This window comes from Hypomesus transpacificus, chromosome 9 (assembly GCF_021917145.1).
Source record: "Hypomesus transpacificus isolate Combined female chromosome 9, fHypTra1, whole genome shotgun sequence".
Taxonomy (NCBI): Eukaryota; Metazoa; Chordata; class Actinopteri; order Osmeriformes; family Osmeridae; genus Hypomesus; species Hypomesus transpacificus.
In genome coordinates, this window is record NC_061068.1 from 2,820,260 (window position 1) to 2,843,677 (window position 23,418).

General features: G+C 50.1%; 1 protein-coding gene across 1 annotated transcript in view; it reads left to right on the forward strand.

The window, feature by feature from the left end:
* bsnb (bassoon (presynaptic cytomatrix protein) b) overlaps nt 1-14,982 on the forward strand; it is a 65,298-nt gene extending 50,316 nt beyond the window's left edge. The window contains 11 exon segments of the mRNA XM_047026549.1: nt 768-5,330; nt 5,409-5,576; nt 5,643-7,328; nt 10,036-12,139; nt 12,589-13,127; nt 13,242-13,604; nt 13,731-13,830; nt 14,264-14,319; nt 14,321-14,411; nt 14,684-14,739; nt 14,864-14,982. Coding sequence (XP_046882505.1) covers nt 768-5,330; nt 5,409-5,576; nt 5,643-7,328; nt 10,036-12,139; nt 12,589-13,127; nt 13,242-13,604; nt 13,731-13,830; nt 14,264-14,319; nt 14,321-14,411; nt 14,684-14,724 — 9,711 coding nt within the window. The 3' untranslated portion in view covers nt 14,725-14,739; nt 14,864-14,982.
* The last annotated feature ends 8,436 nt before the right edge of the window (nt 14,983-23,418 follow it).

Here is a 23,418-nt window from a genome sequence, read left to right on the forward strand (position 1 = left end):
CCCCGTCCTGCCCCCTTTCCATCTCCCATCCCTCCATCCATCGGTTAGCTCCATATATCCATCCATCTGTTAGCTCCATCCATCCTCCCATCCATCCATGTGTTACCTGTGTACCAGGTGGCTGTGTGGAGGCATGTTGGTACACCAGCAACACAGTCAGCCTTGATCTGTTGAATCAAAGTGAAACACACAACGACATCATTTACATCATTATTTAAGAATTTAGATTAATTTTTGCATGATGTTCATTCTCTACCATTATTTGTATGACAAGGACAAATGAAAAGACAAATCAGTCAAGCATGTATCCAAAATGTTTTTTTGGTTTGTTAAACTGTTGTTGTTTGTTTGTTTGTTTGTTTGCTTTATTCTTTGTCTTAAATTCACATTGTGTCATCTGTGTGTACATTATATCTTGTCTTTGTGATTTGTCAATGACTGAATGCAAGAATACTGACTGAATGTATCTCAGTAGTTAAATTCTAAAGCCCTATCATCTGTGAAAAAAAACTGATAAAAGTGAAAGAGTTTGGAAAAGTGATGGGATAGAAAGCGAGCAGTGATGCCATGAATGAACTCAGAACACAGAGGCCAGCAGTAATGTATCTGACCTCCGTCTCTCTCTCTCTTCCCTCACCCCTCTCTCTTCCCCTTTCTCTCTTCCTTCACCCCACTCTCTTCCCTCCCCCTTTCTCTCTCCCCCCTCTCTCTCTCTTCCTTCGCCCTCTCTCTCTCTTCCCTCCCCCCCTTTCTCTCTCTTACCTCAGGACTCCAACAAGTCCAGCACACAGAGCCTGAGCGATACCGGCTACTCCTCCGATGGGATCTCCAGCTCCCAGGGTGAGATCACCGGACAGATCCGTGAAGAAGGGATGAAGCTGAACGAGAAAGGAGCCTCCAGCCCCTCCGAGATCACCAAGCTGGAGAGCTCCATGCGTCCTCTCCTCGAATCCAAGACCACTTTAGACCGGCACAGGGAGGAGAGGCCTCACTCACTGTCCATTGGAGATGGCCGGGATTACAACTCTGACGAGGAGGCAGCCAGGGACGAGTCGTCGGACGAGCTCAGCTGCAAGCTCCGCCATGACTATGTGGAAGACAGCAGTGAGAGCGGCCTCTCGCCTCTCCCACCCAGGCAGAAGAAGTCACACAAGGAGCTGACGGACGAGGAGTTCATGAGGAGACAGATCATGGAAATGAGTGCGGACGAGGACGAGCTGGAAGGGCTGGAAGGGGTGGAAGGGGTGGAAGGGTATGCACACCAGAAAACTAAAAAAGGACACAAGCACAGCGGGGAACTGGCAAAAGAGAAACGACGTCTCACTCACCATTCCAGTAGCTTTGAAGAGGACACCAAAGGGGCTGATGGTGCGGACGATGACGGGATGATGGCTTCCCAGGGAGGCCTGCGGCGGTTCAAGACCATCGAGCTGAACAACACCAACAGCTACAACCGCGAAATGGAACTCGGCACTGAGCACGATCTGAGAGAACCAGAGCTGGAGATGGAGAGTCTGACTGGGTCGCCAGAGGAAAGGTCCAGGGGCGAATATTCCTCCACCCTTCCCGCCACCACTCCCAGCTATACCTCCGGAACTTCTCCCACATCTGTGTCATCCATGGAAGATGACAGCGACAGCAGCCCCAGCCGCCGGCAGAGGCTGGAGGACGCCAAGCAGCAGAGGAAGGCCCGGCACCGCTCCCACGGCCCCCTCCTGCCAACCATTGAGGACTCGTCGGAGGAGGACGAGCTGAGGGAGGAGGAGGAGCTACTGAGAGAGCAGGAGCAGATGAGAGACATGGAGCAGCAGAGGATCCGCAGCACTGCCAGGAAGACCAAACGAGACAAGGAGGAGCTGAGGGCCCAGAGACGCAGAGAGAGGTCCAAGACTCCCCCAAGCAACCTCTCTCCCATCGAGGATGCCTCCCCCACGGAGGAGCTGAGACAGGCGGCCGAGATGGAGGAGCTGCACAGGTCGTCCTGCTCTGAGTACTCCCCCTCCATGGATTCTGAGGCCGAAGGGTTTGAAATGTTGGGTTCCAAGCTCTACAAGTCAGGGAGTGAGTACAACTTGCCAACCTTCACGTCAATCTACTCCCCCACAGAACGACCCACAGCCACCTCCCCATCAGACAAGACACTAAAAAGTGCAGAGGAGGTTTACGAGGAAATGATGAGGAAAGCAGAGATGATGCAGAGGCAACAGCAGACACACCCAAGACAGACATCCGGGGCTACACAGCCGGCAGGGAAACACCTAGAAACAGGAACAGTTTTAACCCCTGGTTCCAGCCCCACTCAAACAGCTGCTCCTGTCTCATTCTCTGGAAGTGACTCAAGAATCCCCGGGATTCGTGTAACTCAGCATCTATCAAAAGAAACCCAAGACAGGATGAGGACCCAAACTGCCAAAATAGGAGGTGTCATTCCCCCTTCTACCACAATAGCATCGTATGGGGTGTATAGCGCAGCCACAACTTCCCCCACCCATGTAACTACAAGCCAGTCCCAGGCGCAGTCACGGCCAGCTGGGAGCGTGGCAGCTCAGGGTGTTCCCCAGGACCCCGGAGCATCCTCCCTCACATCCAAAGTCTTCTCTTACTTCAAAGGCCCCAGCCCACCAGTTTCCCCCTCAGCCTCCCCCACACAAAGCCCCACTCACGCCCAGTCGCCCAGGCCCACTAGTGCGAGGGGCCAAGCGCTGTCTTCCCAAGGCAGCGCTGGTAGCCTGACCTCCCCTATAACACCCCACGGAGTCCCTCAGAGGGCAGTGTCACCACGCCTGGCACGGCAGCAGTCCTCCCAAGATTCACCGGTGATGGGGATAACCCTAGGGTCTGAAACCACCTCTCCTGCGAAGCCCCTGACTGTAAACTCCTCAACATCTCCTCTGTCCTCACCAACACAGGTGATCCGCCAGCCCTTATATTGTGCCCAGACCCCCACAACAAGCTCGCCGACATCCCCGCAGAAATCACAGCAATCACCTCAACATGCCTTGCAGAGGGTCCAAACAGCAGAGAGGGTGAATGTCGGTATGAGCACAGTGACCACCACAACCACATACAGTCGTGGCTCCATGTCTATGGAAAATATTTCTTTGTGCAGGATCTCCAATGTCCCTGGCACATCAAGGGTTGTAGAACAGAGCCAAATGCACCCTAGCGGGAATGTCGTGGACCTGAGAGCCCCATTGAAGCCTACCCCAATCATCATGACAGATCAGGGCATGGATCTAACATCTCTGGCCACTGACACAAGGAGGTACTCCTTCGGGTCGGAGCAGACCTCCAGTAGACACACAGCTGTGCAGCCTCTCATCATGAACCTGAATGCACAAGAGCAGCCACATGTGGCCATGTCAACCCCGACAACAGTAAGTGTCACAGTCGCAGCCTCGATGTTCATATCCCAACCCAAGCAGCCGGTGGTCTATGGGGATCCTCTCCAAAACCGCATGGATCTTGGGCAAGGAGTGGGAGCAGCTGTGTGTTTGACCCAGACAAAACCTCCTGTCACAGATCCGTCCATTCCCAAAATCGATGCGTGTCTGGAGGACCTTGGCATCCAGCAGCATCAGCTGCAGCTGCAACAGCAGAAGCTTCTACAGCAGCAGCAGCTCCTAGAGCAGCAGCTCCAGCAGCACCAACAGTCATCCTTTGCTCGTTACAATCTGGCAAACCAAGTCCAGCCGTTATTGTTGAAGAAAGACCTTATAGTGAGTCAGACGAGCTCTGGCACTACCCAACCTGTAGTAAGTGTCAGTGCCATTCCTAGAATATCTCCCCTCCCTCCACAACCAGCTGCAGGAGCTACTCAAAACACCAGTACACATGACATCTATGGAGGGGTGGCTTTAGAGTTAAAAAACAAGCCCACGGTGATGAACCTGTCCACAGGCAAGCCCCATGTTATGATGGTGCAGCTGGATGAAAGCAGCTCGTCACAAGGGGCCACAGTTTCTCATCTGGTGAAACGAGAGGAGCCTCAACCTCCTCCTCCACCCCAAGTCTTGGATCTCACCGGGCCAATCAAACCTGAGAACCAAGTGGCTTGTTGCGACGTTGTGTACAAACTTCCCTTTGGCGGTAGCTGTGCCGGGTCCTTTGCTCCAAAGTCCACAACAGCAACACCCGACAAGACCCCAACCACTGATCCTTCCCAAGTGTCCCGCCCTCCCCCTGCTCCGCATTACACCGGCCAGCAACAGCAACAACAGGCTGGACAAACTGGAACAGATGGTTACCAGGTAGCAGGCATGCCAGGGATGCCAGAAGAACGAAAATCGTTCACCTTACCTCATCCAGAAAGGATTCAATCCTCCTTGTCTGACAACAAACTAACAGATGCAGCGCTTCAGTACTATCAGAGGACCGATCCAGAGGACTTGGCCGTGGACCTGAGCACCATAAATCAGGCCTATCAGGGTGGGTATCTTGGCATGGGTGCACAGTATGGATCTTACACTGACCTGCGCCAGACAGGTGATGTGGCAGGCCCTCCGCTACCCTTGAGGAGATACGGCTCCATGTCCAACATCAATGCAGAGTATGGCTACGGTCCACGTGAGCTTGCAGGCGTACAGGACTCCAGCTTGGCCCAGTACAGTGCCACAACTGCAAGAGAGATCAGTAGGATGTGTGCAGCTCTCAACTCCATGGACCAGTTTGGGAACCGGTATGCTAACAGCCCTGAAATGATGCAGTTTGGTGCAGGACGAGGTGCAGGACCTGCAGGAAGGCTACATCTACAGCAAAGCTTAGCATCAATAAGAGCCAGCCTACTGTACGGCCCAGATGGAAGACCCACATCACACAACCATGCCCTAACCAATCTAATAAATGCCAGACAAGCAAGTATACGGGCCTTATACCCCACCGCTATAAGAGGAGCTGATGGAATGATGTACTCAACCATCAACACCCCTATAGCCTCTACCTTGCCAATTACCACCCAGCCTTCCTCTGTTCTGCACCCCATGCCAAGGGGAATATACCGGCCTTATCCTGCAGGTGTGACTGCTGTACCACTGGCCAGCCTCACCAGGTTGCCTCAAGTGACCCCAAGGATGCCTCTGTCCACACAGGGACCCTACCGGTACCCTTCTTCCACTAACCAATTCCCCACAGTAGCCTTCGGGCCTGACAGTGTCGCTAACGCTTGTACCTCCAGTCAGGAGGCTCCAGTGTACCTAGGGAAGCCTTCAGCAACCGTAGTGGCACACACCTCTGCAACCTTTCCGCCAGCGCAGCCCGTTACTCAACTGGGCACACAAAATGTACCAGTGGCTGGTGTCCGCACTACTGCAATGCCAATTCAATCCACAGGAGTTCCTGCAAACAGTGAGATACATAAGTCTCCATTAGTCCCTCAGGCCCAATCTCAAATTCAACCTCAAATGACTCAGCAGATGCAAGCGCAGATACAGTCCCAGATGCAAGGGCAGATACAGTCCCAGATGCAAGCGCAGATACAGTCCCAACAGCAAACTCAACAGCTACCAGTTCAAACTCAAGCTCTATCCTTGACTCAAACTCAATCTCAGCCTCAACCAATAATTCAACCACAACCCCAAGCTCCAGCCCAGCCCCAAGCTCCAGCCCAGCCCCAAGCTCTGGTCCAGCCCCAGTCCCAGCCCCAGTCCCAGCCCCAATCTACTTCCCAAGGTGCTCCTCTAACGGCAGCCAGTACAACCAATGCTGCTCCTGTCGACCTGGAGAAGGAGAAGGAAGAGGAGCGTTTGCGACAGCAGCAGGAGCAGATGCTGCAGCTGGAGCGAGAGCGCGTGGAGCTGGAAAAGCTCCGCCAGCTGCGCCTGCATGAGGAGCTGGAGAGAGACCGCATGGAGCTGCAGCGGCACAGGGAGAAAGAACAGCTGATCGTGCAGCGTGAGATCCAGGAGCTCCAGACCATCAAGCAGCAAGTCCTCCAGCAGCAGCAGGCAGAGAGGGAAACACAGCTTGTCATGCAGAGAGAACAGCTGGCTCAGCAGAGGATGCAGCTCGACCAGATCCAGTCCCTGCAGCACCAGCTGCAGCAACAGCTGGAGGAGCAGAAGAGACAGAAGACTGCAGTGGTGGAGGCTGCAGCAGTGGCCGCTGCAGCAGAGGCGGCTGCAGCTTCTGCAGCCGCTGCAGCTGCAGCAACAGCAACAACTACCCAAGGAGCCATACAGGGGATGGTGGTCGGAGGGGGAGCGACTCCGCAAGGTTTCATCATCTGTGACCAGAGCGGGCGAGTGATCCAGCAAGACGGTCAGAGTGTCCAGTTCTGGCAGGACGGCCAGGTGGTCCAGGCTGTGGTGGCCGCGAGGCCCATTTCCAGCTCCGCCTCTGAGATGTCCTTAAGGAGCGATGATCAGTCAGAATCCAGGGTCATGAAGAAGCAGAACTCAATGCCTCGGCTGAGAGATGGCTCAGAGGAGGAGCCAGTGAGGAGGATTACAGACAGTTGTGTTCAAACAGACGATGAGGACGGCGAGGACAGGTACATGAGCCGGCGTAGGCGGACCAGACGCATAGCAGACTGCAGTGTCCAGACAGACGACGAGGACCAGGCAGAGTGGGAGCAGCCAGTGAGACGCCGGCGTTCCCGCCCTGCCAAGCACTCTGACTCCAGCGCAGAGAACAAACCGGATGGTTCCTCCAAAGTGTCCTCCTCTAGCATTGCCATTCAGACCACCAATGACTCCTCTTGCCAGACTGAACCAGACCAGCTAGGCCGGGTCTCCCCTGCAATCCACATCACCATGGCTGAGAGCAACAAGGTGGAGCTGCTCCACTACATCTCAGCTCCAGAGAGGACCCAGAGAGGAGAGAGCCTGGCCTGCCAGACCGACCCAGAGGCCCAGTCTCAGGGCGTTGTGGCCCCTCAGCTGAGCGTGCCCACCACCATCAGCCCATACTCCACCAGTCTACAAATGGTGGGCGCTTCCCCAACTGATCCGGCCTCCACGCGTTTCCAGGGGGTTGCCAAGTTCGAGAGACGGAAGCCAGACCCCCTGGACATCGGTTACCAGCAGAATGAGTCTCCGTCCCGCCAGCCTCCCAAGTCTCCGCAGGTGCTGTACTCCCCCGTCTCCCCACTGTCTCCGCACCGCATGCTGGAGACCACGTTCGCCTCCCAGGAGAAGCTCAACAAGGCCCACGTCACGCCCCAGCAGAAGGCCTTCACTGCTGAGTCGCCCCAGCGCCACCAGACCCTCCCCAGGCCCATCAAGAGTGTCCAGCGCTCCATGTCAGACCCCAAGCCCCTCAGCCCCACCTCGGAGGACTCTGCAAAGAACAGGTTTTCCCCATACCATCAGCAGGCGCTCTCCAACACTCAGGTATGTCATCTAGCATCATTTTTATGTACTTATCTTTTTTTATCCTCTCAACAATCCTGTCAAAGACATGCATGGTTGTGGTCTCTTTTGAAAGGTGACACTCTGAATGTTATTTCCCTGTTGTCAGAATCCCTCTAAGTGCTACTAGTTTTGAGTACTACAAGCTTGAACACAATGAAATAGAACGTTTTTATTTCCACCTAAATCTAGTTTTTCATACAAAGGCCTGCAGATACCTTTAGGTGGGAGGTATTAGCTGGAAGACACAATGGGTACCACAGCATGAAGCCTTAACTAGTCCAGTCAAAAGTTGAATATAATACCACAATAAATGGTTTACACACGTTTTTCTGAGGGTACATTCAGGTGTTTTCTATACGTGCCCTTTGGGGACTCCAAAAGTACTCTTGGTAAACCATGGTCAAATACTTAGAAAACACTTAGGATAAAAAAGATATTACTTTTCATGATTGTTGTCTCTAATGAAAGGTAGTAGTTTTAGCTCTCATATCCCATATCCAAATCCCCCATTAGTGTGCTGACACAAAGCAACTGAAGCATGAACACATTAGAGTGCTTTATCTGGTTAACGCAGAAAAAGGCCTGCTTCTGTGAGCCATTTTGCACAAGGACTTTTAAGTTGAAAAGTTCCAACGCTACCCCTAAACCTGTATATTGCCTCCTTCAGAATTTCATTGGCTATATGGTCACAGAGTTCATTTGTGAAACACTTGAAGTGTCATTTTTGAACCCAAACAAAGCTGATGGGGGTGAACACACATATTTTGGGATCCATCTGGTTGGCTTTAGAAGGCTGTGGAAAGGACATGGAAGCTCCTATTGTGTCAATAGAAAGGTCAGAGTGCAGTGGCCATTTTGACACCTTTGGAAAATTCAGAATGGAGCCATAACAAGGTTATTATCGAGTGTAAGTGAGTGACCGTTGCATCCGTCGGCAAACTTACATTGATGCAATGAGTTCATGGCTGTTTATGGATGTAATACATAGTTTTGGGCAAAATACTTGGTTAAATAGTTTGGACCTTTGGGAATGTAACCAGACCATTTTTGTTGGGAATGACAAAGACGTTGATTGTACCTGCTGTTTGCTACTTGATCTTGAAATTGTTTATATCAATAGAATCACAAGAATTGTAGCTTTCCAACGGTATATGGAATGTGTAGCAGTCTAAAACAATCCCCCATCGCCCCCCTCACCCCCAAAAATAGGGCTAAGAGGATATGTCAGATTCATTGATAACTCTTGGTTTTAACAATACATGATGATCTTATATATTTTTCTCCAGTGTGTTAACACACTCAACAATTATGTAAGTATGTATGCATATTTGATGGGAGGGTGTCCCAGAGAACAGAGAGAGCAGGATGTTCAGTTGTGAAGAGAGAGAGTCTTGAGTGCAAACACAGATGCACCACACAGGGCTTGGCATCAAAATATGTGACAGAATGTTCTCAGGAGAGCAGATGGCAATGCCAGGCACCAGGAAAGCTTCCTCTCTCTCCTCTTCTATTTCAATAGCCTGCTTGCTTTTCCTCTCAGCTTTTCCCTCTCTCTCTCTCTCTCTCTCTCTCTCTCTCTCTCTCTCTCTCTCTCTCTCTCTCACTTTTCTTTCTGCTCTTCTGCTATCTACCCTTGCTCTCCCTAATGGGATCACCCTTCTCCCCCCTTAGATCCCATTTTCTCATTCACTCATTCTTTACATCTATATTTCTCACTTCCCTTCCACTCCATACTCTCTCCCTCGGCCTTTCCTCATTTCATCCCATTTTCTCTACATCTCTATCTCTCTATCTCTCTCTCCTCCCTGCCATACTATTCTTTGCCTTTCTAAATCTGGCAATGCCCTCAGAGAAGCCAGGGGGAACAAGCAGTGTGGAGGCACCCTGGTACAGTCCTGCTGTCTTCATCCTGGCACGGTCCTGCTGTCTTCTGGCTTGTTAGCAGCTGGTCAAAGTGTAGTGTGATTCCTCTGCACTCGGTGCAAAGGCAGACCTGGGAACAGACACATAGAAATCACAAGAGGATTTCAGAGATGTTTGGCTTCATTGGCGCTGCCCCTACATCTTTACTGAGAATATGGCTCTGTCATGGATACACATTACATTCACTATGGGTCTACACAACTCCTAAATTGTAAGTAAGAGGGTTCTAATTGTGTTCCATTTTGTGGTCAATTTGTTATATTTTCTATAGTGCATGCTATAAGGTGAGGGGTGTTTTTTAGACTTGTTTTGTATTTTTTATTCTGTAACGCTTGGAATAAGATTGCAACAAAAATGCTGTAGTCTTGAAGCAAAGATAATTGCCTCTGCACCATTCTCTCTCTCTCTCTCTCTCTCTCTCTCTCTCTCTCTCTCTCTCATGTAAATAGAATCCCACAGGAATTGTTACATTTTCACGTTGAGTATATTTTTAGAACACTTATTTTTTTTAAATTATTATTCAGCTCATTTTTCCATAACATTTAAATAACATCTGAACAGGACTGTCAAACAACACAAGATTGCAAAACTTCATCTTCACATTAACATTGAGCTTTCTGAAATAGACAGCCTTATGCAGCCTATTCACACAATTTAAGAGATAAGTAGAAAAGGGGAACTACAACCACAGAGTATTATTCCACTCGGTGCAATTAGTCTGATTAACATAACGTCCTGGTGTGTCTGCCTCCTCTCCCTCCAGATGGCCTCCCTGCAGCAGCAGCAGAACTATCTGATGAGGAAGGTGAAGAGGACCCTGCCCAGCCCCCCTCCAGAAGAGATCCCCCTCCCCATTGTCACCCCGGCCATGTCGCACTTGTACGGCTCCCCAGGGATGCCGCAGAGAGTGATGCCTCGCCCCACCCAGGGCGTCACCAAGGCGGGGCTTCTCAGCGAGCTGAAAGCCGTGGAGCAGGAGTCCACCAAGCTGCGCAAGCAGCAGGCCGAGCTGGAGGAGGAGGAGAAGGAGATCGACGCCAAGCTGCGCTACCTGGAGCTGGGCATCACCCAGAGGAAGGAGACACTGGTGAAGGAGAGAGAGAGGAGAGAGCTGGCGTACCTGCGCTGCATGGGGGACCCCAGGGACTACATGTCGGACACCGAGCTCAACAACCTGAGGATGGTGGCCGCCTCGGGGACGTTCGACGGGAACGGTCACCTGACCAGGCCAAGCACTGCGCCACTCAGCCAGTTCACCAACGACCTCAGCACCTCCCAGTATCCCTCCACCTCCTCCTACATGTCCTATCCCTACCCCCAAAGTCAGCCCACGCCCACCCCCCAGCCAACAGCGGCCTACCAGCAGATAGGCTTCCAGCCCCCTCAGTACCCCACAGCCTCCCAGCCCCAGCCCGGCACCTTCCAGCCCCACCCCCCGGGTTACCCCACCCAGGGAGGCTTCCCCCATGGCTACGGCCAGTCGTCCTACCAGACAGACCTGGGCCTGCAGCAGCACGGACACCCTGTTCCTCCCCTGCCAGGCCAAACTCTGCCCTACCCAGGCCACAGCTCCTACCAGCCTGGCCCAGGCCTGGCCTTTCAGCCCCAGGCAGAGATCCTCAGCGTTCACCAGAGGCCCAGGCAGACGTCCCTGGCTGATCTGGAGCAAAAGCTGCCCACCAACTACGAGGTCATCAGCAATCCCTCGGTATCCATAGCGACGTCGGCTCCAGACGCAGGCTACGGTTCCATCTACTCCTCCACCTCCGTGCCCAACGCCTACACCCAGTATCGGCCCCCTGAGGTGGGGTTGACCCACTCGGTGGACAGCCCCACCTCTGCCTACGCCGCGGATGCTCTGTACACCTCCAACCTGGAGCAGAACATCCCCAGGAACTACGTCATGATTGATGACATCAGCGAGCTGACCAAGGACAGCGGAGGGCAGCCCACGGACGCCCTGGGCCATCCAGCGGGACGCTATGCGAGCGAGAACGGTCCCGCCCGCGGGGGAGTTTACGGGGAGGAGACCGTGGATGCCTACGGGAGGCCCACAGGCATCACAGGCTATCACCAGCAGGGGCCGGTGGACAGCCGAACCAGTGCCACCGTGAGCGGTGGGTCATCTTATTACTACGACGACTACAACAAACACCCGGGAACGCGCACCGGCTCCGGGACCCAGAAGCACCCGTCAAAAAACCTGGCTCCCGCTGTGGTCTCTTCGTCCAAGCGCAGCAAGCACCGCAAGCAGGGTATGGAGCAGAAGATCTCCAAGTTCTCCCCCATCGAGGAGGCCCGAGACGTGGAGTCCGACCTGGCGTCCTACACCATGACCACCTCCACCGGGGGAAGCTGCACCGTGGTGTCTCGCTCCAAGAAGATGCAGGACGACATCACGTACGGCATGAAGAAGAACGTGTACGACCAGCAGAAGTACTACGGCTCCAGCAGGGAAGCTCTGGAGGAGGAGGAGAGGACGTACGGCTCAGGCAGATCCAGGTCAACAGGGTACGGCATGGACAAGATCTCATCCCGGGACGCCCCAGGCTACAGGAGCAAGTCGTATGAGAGGGATGCCATGGAGCGGTCCCAGAGAGGGAGTCACGCCCGCGGGGGCCGTCCGGCCATCAGGACCCAAAACTCGGAGGAGGAGAGCCCGCTCAGCCCGGTGGGGAAGCCTGTGGGGATTGGACGAGGGTCCGGGGTCCCTGACCCCAACGATGTGAGGAACCAGTATGGCTCAAGCCACTCGCTGCCGGATGTCCAGGATCATCACATGAAGGACCTGCCTAGGAGTCATGTCTACAAGCCAGACGACCCTTACCTGGTCGACGACATGCACTGCGCTGTTTCAGACAGCGAAGGTAACTGGTGCTGAAAGCAGACTGCTGCCTGACTGCTGGATGTTGGTCGTCATTCTCGTCCTCTGCTTGTCACAAACTGCATGTCTTGTGTTGAAGTCTTGAGAGTGTCATGTGACACTTTTAGTCCTGTCTGGTGAACGAGACTGGGAATGTTGTGCCCAATGCATGAAAACCACAATTGCCTATGTGTTGTTTATTTTTATTTTTTTGCATGCTGTATTTATTGTAATTTTCTATGTGTGACCTGGTGATGTTTTTTGATTTTACAAAACAAAACTTCCGTTCTTTATTTTTTTTGCTGTTTGTTGTGAAATACTTTTCTTTTCACGTTTTTGGGATCTTAATGGACATTATTTCCAGTGCTCTGCATGGCTTGAGTCTGCATGTCTCCACATGTCACATGACAGAAACAGAAGGAAGTTGTTGATAACCACTCTCTCTCCGACAAGCTTATCACCTGGGCCAGGAGGAGACAGACTGGTTCGAGAAGCCGAGAGAGGCTCGCTCCAGGCACCACGGCGCTGGCGGCCACACCTCCACGGGTCGGCGGGGCAACGTGAAGCACACCTACCACGACTACGACGAGCCCCCGGAAGAGGAGCCGTGGCCCCAGGACGAGTACGGCCAGCCCCGCCAGCCCTCCTCCCGGGACCACCGGCACCACGGCAGCGCCGGCTCAGGGAGACACTCCTCTCGCCACTCTTCTGAAGAACCCCGGCCCTTGCGCTCCTCCAGGTCGCATCCCAAAGACCCCTCCGGCCGCTCGGAGGAACGCGGCTCGTCCTCCGCCCCCAGGAGGGGGGCCTCGGAGGCTCGCTCCTCCCAGGGTAGCCACCGGGACTCTGGGGAATTCTCCAGGGACCCGGCATCTGGACAACACCACGGCTCCAGTAGTCGGGGCCAGAGGCAGCCAGGTTCCTCCTCCAGGAGACAAGATCCTGCTGCAGGACCAAAGCAGCAGCAAACCCAGGGTCAGGGCCATAGCCAAGTCCAGGGTCAGGGTCAGGGTCAGGGCCAGGGTCAGGGTCAGGGTCAGGGTCAGGGTCAGGGTCAGGGTCAGGGCCAGGGTCAGGGTCAGGGTCAGGGTCAGGGTCAGGGTCAGGGTCAGGGTCAGGGTCAGGGTCAGGGTCAAGTCCAGGGTCAGGGTCCTGCCGGGCAGCCTCGCCCCGGGGGCCAGCCCCAGCAGTCTGGCAGGCAGCCAGGGGCCCTGCAGCAGGAGGGAGGTCCTCTGAGCCAGAACGCAGTGCAGGGACCAGGCCAGTCAAGGACCCAGCAACAGACTCACAGCCAACCTGCCCAGAGCGTCGCCCCACCTGGAGGGGCCCAGCCCGCCGCAGGCTCCCCTGGCCCGGGAGCAGGCGTGGGGCCAGCCCAGCAGCAGCAAGCCAAGTCTGGCCAGGGTCCGGCCCAGGGCAGACAGCCAGGGGCCCCAGGACCTGCTGCAGCTCAACCTGCAACAACGGCCGTGAGTACAGACAGAACACTGGAGAATAAAAGTCCATAGCCGAGAAATGTAGTCCATGTAAAGAGTAATGCCATATTTTAGAGAAAACATTTCTAAGTTGGTGTCCCTCTCGTTTCATAACAACAGGCCAAAATGGAGGTGGCTCCTGCATCAGGCCTGGGGGCGGTGAAGCCAGCTGCAGCAGCACAGCCCGCCAAGGCTGCCACCCCCCCCCTGACTGGCATAGGTGAGACTCCCCCCCCCTCTCTCTATCACACACACATAACTCTGTCGCCCTGGTGATGACTGTGTCCCTGGTGATGACTGTCTCCCTGGTGATGACTGTGTCCCTGGTGATGACTGTCTCCCTGGTAATGACTGTCTCCCTGGTAATGACTGTGTCTCTGGTGATGACTGTCTCCCTGGTGATGACTGTCTCCCTGGTAATGACTGTGTCCCTGGTGATGACTGTCTCCCTGGTGATGACTGTGTCCCTGGTGATGACTGTCTCCCTGGTGATGACTGTCTCCCTGGTAATGACTGTGTCCCTGGTGATGACTGTCTCCCTGGTGATGACTGTGTCCCTGGTGATGACTGTCTCCCTGGTAATGACTGTCTCCCTGGTAATGACTGTGTCTCTGGTGATGACTGTCTCCCTGGTGATGACTGTGTCCCTGCAGGCTCCAAAGCTCCTGTGGGCATCGGCAGCAGGCCAGCCGGCATCGGCAGCGCCGCCCCACCAGGACCCCCCCCCCGCTGAGGGGGATAGCGTTCTGGGCAAGATCCTGCAAGGAGGCGCTGCCGAACAGGCGGGCAAACTGGGAGACGGTGAGGGGGGAGGGGAAATAGGGGGAGGTCGTACAGATTGAAGTTAATTGTAAAAACATATTTTTTGGCCACATTGCCTTAAAAAGTTGCCAGTATACCATGATTGGTTATTTTTCTAACATGCAGTAGACTTGCTATCAAATAATGTGGAACATACAGAGTCTTAGTACAGAGTTGTATTTTATTGACACAGCTTCTGTTGAACCAGCAATCTTGTTTGATGTTTGACGGGTTATAAGTTGTGATGTTGTTTCTCTGCTGTGTCTCCACAGCCGTGTCTGCCCTGGGCAAGAAGTTCACTTCATTCTGGTGAACTGAAGAGAGGAGGGTAAATCAACTGGATTTGTTTGTTGACACAATGGTTGGATGCTGGCCACTCCACTCAGGCTAACGCCTTGTGTTGATGTGCTGGTGTGGGTAAAAATAAAAGAATTCTGTTTATGTTTCTCCAGGGAACAAGGAGTTGAAGGGAGGAAGGAAGATTGGACTCTTTGTACTGGAAAAACCTATGAATCTGTTTCTGGCATTTTCTACATTTCACACAACCACAGGGAGGACGGAGGAAGGATGGGGTGGGTGGGGGGCGATTCGGAGTGCATCAGTGAGTATCTTACAGACCACAGAAATGTGTATTCTGCTTTCCTTTTGTGCTGTGTAGAATGTACTTATTTTTTGAACACTTAATTTATTGATTAAGGGCATTTCCTGTCCATATAGCGTCTCAGGTCGGTAAGTGCGTGCGCAAGCTAGGAAGCGCTTCGTCAGTTCCAGGTCGTTAGCAAACATAACTTAAATGATATATATATTTATTCTTGGTTAACTTAAACTATTAGCTAATCATTAACGGGGTTTTTTAACTCTCAGAATGTGGAGTGGCTAGCTAAATTCTAAGGAGAAACAGTGATGACATCAGCGCCTTTCTGAAAAGTATAGCCGATGTTCAACTAGCAGACACGTAAAGAAGGCAGACGCTCAATGCAGCGCTTTCTCTCTAGGCAGCGTCATACTTAACGTTGGAACAATTGTACAAAGACGGTATAAGGACCCACGCCCTCATGACACATTCAGCACACAGGCTACATGGATTTGTGCTGAAAATATTCAATTTCAGTCATTTCGTAAGTTTTGTATTAAACTATTAAGAGCATTAGTAATATTTTAGACAGTTAGAAGGTTGTATTGCGTTTCTGGCTGTGAGAACGTGATACCACCTGTTACCCTGTAGATTGATGACATATGAGGGCCATATTTGCATTGATTAACATTCAGATCCACATCAGCATAATGAAAGGCCAGGGGTGAAGTGATGACTCATTATGTTGCTTTGATCCTATATTCTGACTGATTTCTTTCTCTGGCCGGCCAGGGCCTAAATCAAAGGATGCCTCGTCAATACTGAACTCCCCAGGAAGGAAGGATTGATTGATTCAGGGGGGGTTGGGCAGGGGTGCCTGCCTTGTCAGCACAGGGGTCCCCAAGCAGAACCTGAAGATTGAAGAGAGAAAAAGATCTTCTGAAAGAAGGCTGGATGGAAGCCTTGTCACAACTGATGTCCCTCAGGCATGAGCAGAAGATCACAGAGAGACTTCTGCTTCTCCGTTTTTGCCGGCGGTAAGCAGGGATTACATCCTCTGTCGTCTGTGCGTCTCTCTGTGTGTCTTTACGGGACTGCATCTGTATGTGTGTAGGCTACTATCATGCATTATATCCATGTTACTGGTGGTTTACCATCTTGTGGCCTTTGCTACCGTGCGTCATGTCTGGATTCTTTGTAGCATGCACAGGTGAGTCGTCAAAAGATGTAGCAGAAAGGGTTAGCATCTCCCTCCCTGGAAACTGGGTCACGACCAGTGGGCTATAATTAGCCAGTGGGTGAGCTGGCTAACTGTGGCTTTGATGTTCTGCCCATGCACACACACACACACAGACACAGAAAACGTGTACACACATGCACACACATACACACATTCACACACACAGTGCCACACCATAAGTCTCCATATCAAAACTGTCTTAAACAGTGGTAAAGGGACTATCCTGCTGTAACCCCAGTGACTCTTGGTGTAAAATCACCAGCTTTGCCAGTCATCCCTGACTGGCTGTCCCTGCCCAGGGATCCGGTGAGGGATCTGGAGATAAACTCATCTCACTGGCTCTTTGGGAAGCAGGCAAGCCCTGCTCAGCCCTAGGGATTACCACCAATCCCAGAGGCCCACTGATTGGCTGTGTGGAGCTGTGAGGTCACAGAGGGAGGGGAGAGGCAGCACATGCCCATCTCAGGGTGATGATGACGTTGTTAAGAAAAGGTGTGGCCTGGGAAAGAGGTGTCATGGTGGGTGTGGTTTATGAGCAGGTTGACACAACTGATGTGTCGACACAGCTGCAGTTTAGTCAGTACTTTACAGAAAATGTAAATACAATTGTAATCATAAAGTACTTGATTTGGTCCATGTGCACTTCCCGGGACCTGAGGTATTTACAGTGCGTTACAGCAGCCTTTTCACACGTCTATCTGCACACCTGCACCATATCCAGCCCTACTCTGTGTATCTCTCCAGGGTGTAGCAGCATTGCCACAACACTGGCCATGTTACATACTTCATGTCCGATTTTTTTTATGTGTGACGAAAGCACTCCACAATGCTTTCCCTCTTTCTAGTGGTGCACAGGCTCCATAGGAAGAGAGGTTTCACATCTCCACGATTAAAACAGGGATAAACTAATCTCCTGAAGAGACCTACTGACCCCAAACACTCTGGTCTGTCAGACTTGGAACCTGGCAATAGATTTGACCAAACAAGGTCTGTGTGTAATCCAGGGGCATAGCCAGAATAATCTTTTTGGGTAGGCCCAGAAAAATATGGATAGGCATCTTTTCCATTTTTTTACTTATTTACTTTGCGATGTGCATCCGGTGCATGATTTTTCAGTTATATTTTAGTGTTTGGGTAGGCCTTACAACAAATTTGGTAGGCATGTTCCTACCTGTGGCTACGCCTCTGGTGTAATCTAAGGATACAACATTACACTCCCACACGCACGCACTCCTACACACAAACTCTGAAACACACACAATTTCAGCCCGCAATTTACATGCTTGTGAAAAGCATTCATGTTGTTGAGATCTCCATGGTAATTGTTTGGTCTTTTTCTACCTCCTTAGATGAACCAATGTCTGCCTCAGCATCTAGAAAGGCAAGGATGGAAGGAGACAGAGAGAGAGCAGATGCCAGCTCAGAGGGGGAGGGAGAGAGAAAGATCCCTCAGTGAAACCTTACACTCCTAACATGTTCAGAGAAGCAGCAGAAGGAGGCTCCTCGACCTGAAACTCCTTCCTCCTCCTTACGTCATGAGGAATGAATCAAGGCTGGCATCTACGATCACTTCCTGTCTCCAAACTGGAGTGTCGCACTGCAAGACGGAGAGAGAGGGTAGTGACCGAGGCAGGGCAGCTTGCTCAGAGCGCCCTCTGCAGGACATCAGGGGAACACCACTCACATTTGAGGAGTTCATGTCTGACAGGAATCGTTTGATTCCACATGTTTTAATCTCAGAAGGCCTTTTAAACCACCACGAAAACAAAGAGGAGGTACAGACAGGAGAAATACACGCATTTCATAGGTTTTACTCGTACCAAAGAGACTTGAGAGAACAATTACGACACCACTTACCAGGAGAAGCTGATACCTACCACCATTACAGCAAACTAACAAACTGTCCCTTCTATAATCCAACTGACCCTTCTATAATCCTTGAATGCTTCGTTTCTATGATCTTTCAACATTCCAGTGTAGGGCAAAGACGACCCTTTCTTTGAATGTGTAATTATTTTCTCAACTTGTTTTTGATGTCTACCGAATGCAAACGTGTAAACGACATGGGAATGCACGCACAATAATGATTATGAAAAAATAAGTAAACCCATATTTAAACTCTTTTTTTTTGGTCCACCACCTCTTCAAGAGGCCAGGAGACTGGAGGACTTCAAGGTTGGGGGGGGGGGGGGGGGGGGGGGGGGGGGGGGGGGGGTCTACCAGTGTGCCCACAAGAGTCACATGACAGACAGAAGAGTCACATGACAGACAGAAGAGTCATATGACAGACAGAAGAGTCACATGACAGACAGAAGAGTCACATGATTGAACCAAACGAGCCTGGATCGTGGCTCTGCCTCCTGAAGCCATCACCTGTCAAACCCAGAGCACTAAGGGACTTGTGTCATTGTTATTAGTTGTGTTTATTTCAATGTTCTTCTTTGTAGTTAATTTTTTGCTAATTCTTTCGGAAAAAAGAGCCTTATTCAATCTTTTTGGTTTGTTTCGTTTTTTTACTCGTATACCTCATTATGTTTTGAAATATCCATATCATCCTTATTTATGATTTTTTTTGCACAATTGTATACTACTGTATGTACATACATCAGTGATCATGTAATTTACTTACTTTTATTTTTATTCTTTCATTTTTTTTCCTTTGGTTAGGGTTAGGAATGAACTATTTGTATTTAAATTGTGTATGTTTGTCACGTATATGATCCTGCATTCCATTAATTTTCTTGTTGATTTTTAAAAGCAATAGCATGCAGAAAATGGTATATAGCACAATGGTGTTCATGTTATTCAAATGATAGATTGGGAGTTGGAGACCCACATGTGGATAAACAGTAAATGTACAGCTGTATGACGGAGGGGTTGTGTATCCATAACCACACCGTCATACACACACTGAATACTAATGCCTGTCTACCTGCTGGTGCACATAGACACGCAGGGCTACACGCACACACACACGTAAATCCTGAAACCACATTTTTAAATTTGCATGCAAACACACACGAACACACACACACACACACACACACACACACACAGGGTGATTGAAAGAAATTGTCAATTAAAATTTTCTATGCAATGATTCATTTTAATAACTGGAAAGAATTCCTAATACACAGTTTATTACCTACCGTGACCATTGTTAACTTTGAGAAATTCTACAAAATTGTGAAACCGAAACATAAAAAAAAACTTATGAACTGTTTGTACTTAGCAACTTGTACGTGTGTACGGATCTGACTATGGAACTAGAGTTCTTTTTTATTTCTGTGGCATGTTGTTTAGATCCCCATCACCCCCCTCCCCTCAGGGGGAATCGTTGCCAAAGTCTGTGTAGACTGTCAGTCTTGAACCTCCATCGTGTTGCTTGAAGCATGTGGGTTTGCCTGGCTTCGTCCTCATCAGCTCGTCTGTGTCGTTGGCTGACCTGGGCCCTCTCGTGTTCAGCTTTCAGTGAACTGTCTGTGCTGCCATCAACCTTCGACGCAATTGGTCTGAACCTCTTCATTCCCCCAGTGCACAGTGTCTGTATTGGTGGTAGGGTGTCCATTTTGTTGGGGGCTCACGTTAATTGGCTATTCCTTGGTTGGTCCGATCAGTCAACATAAAAGACAGAGAAAGCCCTGTTGTCTTTCACTGGGTGTTTCTCTTTATACTCTTGTGTGGCATGGAAACACTACAAAACCTATTAAGTCCTGTTCCCCATATCCTTTATAGATAAACCCTAATTCAGACACAGTAAGCAGACGGCCACCAGTGTTTGATGTGAGGACCCAGAGAGACAGAGACCCACTTAACCCTGAACCTCTAAACACGTCCGTTAGCACCTAACGGGGATATGGATTGAGCATTAGCATAGCTTAGCATAATCACGTTTGGGGTTAGCAGCTGGAGCGGGAGATCAAACACAGTGACAAGGAGATGTGTTATTGATCTTAAGGAAGGTAGAATTTGTTATCTGTCATACCAAATGAGAGGAGACGAAGCGTCCTTAGGGGGTTTGATGCCGGTGAGAAGCTACACCCTCACTGATACCGGCTGTATGCCAGCTTCCTGGTCCCCATTTAAAGAAGTGCATGAGAAAGACCACTGCAGCCGTCCAGACAGACACACACACACACATTCTTACTGTAAATACAGATGGACTCTTCTGTACAGCTTTTGAGTTTGAGTACTGCCGTCATGTGCATCCCCATGGCGTACCTGCTGCCAACTTTTGTGCTTTTGTGTATAAAACAATATTTATTATGAAGATGATGATGATTATGAAATAAGAATTATTAGTGTATGTGGCTGGCTTGTATTGACTGTTGACAACAGTGGAACAAAAATGTGTATTAAGAAACATATCCGGTCTCTGTAGAGTTTCTATACATATTGTGTTTGTAAAAAAAAAAACTACAAAGAATAAGGAGCTTATAAAATCACTCGTCCTGGGTAGAACCCAGCCCAGGGCATCCTCTGTCTACACTGTCAGGGGGGTTCAAAGATGAAGTGACAGGAGTAAATGAAAAAGGAAATGATGAAAAATGCTAACAAAATATCCAGATAATGTCATTCACTGTTGTAAGTGCAATGGGCGAAATGTCAGTCGTGTATCCTTTGTGAAACCTTGTGTTCTATTCAGTGTATTCCTGTAAACAGATCGAACATTTTGGTGCATCATGTAACGTGAAAATACCGACCCTGCAATTTGTTTCCGATCAGGAAAAAAAGAATAAAGAGAAAATATGAATATCTCTTTCTCTCTCTCGTTTTTCTACCGTGTATTCACTGGAACGGACATGTTTGTTATCTGAGTAGTCACACTTCATGACTGCCATGCGCCTGAGGAATACATGCTGCTGTTGGGCACGTCTCCAGACCGGAAACGCCCAAACCACAAATGTCAGCCTGAGCTTCAGCTGTGGAAACAATCCCTCAGGCCTATGAGATGGAAACACAACATGGTTTGAATGGTTTGATATTCTCTCTCATTTATATTTATTATTATACATGTTTTTTCCCTATGGAGTTAGATTACTTTCATAATTCAAACAAACAAACGTAACACGATTCAAACAAACGTAACACGATTCAAACAAACGTAACACAATTCACAAATGTATTTCATGATTCACAAATAAATGTAACGCAATTCACAAATGTATTTCGTGATTCACAAATGTAATGCGATTCACGAATAAATGACCCCATTAAATTTGTTTGCAACCTGAAAAACAGAAGTTACAAAACGGAGAACACGTGTTACAAATCGGAGAACACGAGTTACAAATCGGAAAACACGAGTTACAAATCCCTGCATTCGTTGGTGTGGATTTTTCTACAGCTGGCCGTTTTCGAATCGATCTCACGGTACTTTGATGGCGACGTCACAGTGACCTAGCCTCGGCGCCGTCTCGAGTCGGACAAAAAGTCTAACCAGAATTCACTCTCTCAAGTCAGCCGCCAGCGCTGCATGAAGTCAGTACATTTCGAACGCACCTAATGGTATCTAGCCACGGTCACATCAGGACGTCACACAGTGTTCCAGACCGCTCCGGGTTGTATCGTTTTACCGGCTTTCGAGTGGCAGGTAGAACGGCAAACGATATGGCTTTGTTCTTCTGATTAGCAGTCCCCCACATTATCTAGTTAGCTCTACTCACCCCGGCATGGAGCGGTGTATTACGATAGCAGCCGGTGCCGTCCAGGTGAGCATAAATAATATTACTAATATATCATGTCTGCTAGCTGTTACCAGAAGTGTTAGCTAGTGTTAGCGCAGTCGTTCTCTAAGTGTGGTCCGCGGACCACTGATGGTCCGCCCCTACCCCCGTACTGGTCCGCGACGGCCACAAGTAAATTATTGCGACATTTCTAACATACAACTCAGAAAGAAGAAAACACAGTCAGTAGTAGCCTAGTAAAATGGACTACACACGTTCTGCATTCTGACATCGCAGCCTCTGCATGGGTTTTACCAGAGCCTTTCTGGTTGTACCGTGTGAGGGAGTTCTCCCCTCCCAAATAGAGTTGGTTGGGTCCATAGCCTGTCTTTCCTAAAAAGTTTTCTCAGATAGGCTACCGATTGCTGGGCCAGGCGGCCCAACCCTAACGATACGCGTCAGGGAGGATGGATGGGAGCAGGGCCAGAGTGATGGCATCACTAGACAAGGTTTTACCAATTGAAAAACGGCTTTTGATTTTACATAAATCTCCAAAAACTATTTTGCGCTCAAATAATGGCCAAACATTTTATGTGGAAATCCCTATCTGCATCACATCAAACCCATATGTCCTCTGTTTGGGCTAGATTAACACTCGGATCATTAAGCAGTCTCAAAACTTTCTTAGCGGAAATTATAATTAGCAGAAGAGCCTACATTATCCGTTAGAAAATCATGTGCCGCTAACAATTGTATGGTGCCAGGTCTGGAGGCATGTTGTTCTGGGGATATAGCCTACTCTCTAGTTAGATGGTCCGTGAGTTTTTATTTATTGGCCAAGTGGTCCTTGGTCTGAAAAAGTTTGAGAAACTCTGTGTCGGACGGATTGGTTGAATTTATACTACTCCGACGGCTCTGCGTGCTGAAAGCAATTCACCACCAGAACAGTAGGTGGCGCTGCACTGCGATGCTAGCTAGGTTATCGAAAAGTCGGAGCTAATGTACAAATTAGCCGTTTCATCAATAAAAAAAGCACATTTTCAGCAACTACACTGCCCATTTCTTGTCACATTTTAATTCAGTTGCTGATTTACATGTTCTGTTTAGCTGAAATACGAATTGTAAAAACTTACAACAATGGCGGTCAAAGGATTCTGTTCTCTTGTTGGTCATGGCAACCCCGCCCCTGACGCAAGCGGTTCTACCATTGTTCCCATATGGTATGCGGCCTATATTCCAGTGCGGTTTATACTCAGATTTACAAACACAAAGCTTCCATTCTGGTTTGGTGCGGCCCTTTACAATATTTCTCGAAAAATACGGTAAAGTAGGGTCCTCATCAAGTACTGTGAGTCAGATGGCTGAGCAGTTAGGGAATCGGGCTAGTAATCTGAAGGTTGCCAGATCAATTCCCGGCCGTGCAAAATGACATTGTGTCCTTGGGCAAGGCACTTCACCCTAATTCCCTCGGGGGGAATGTTCCTGTACTTACTGTAAGTCGCTCTGGATAAGAGCGTCTGCTAAATG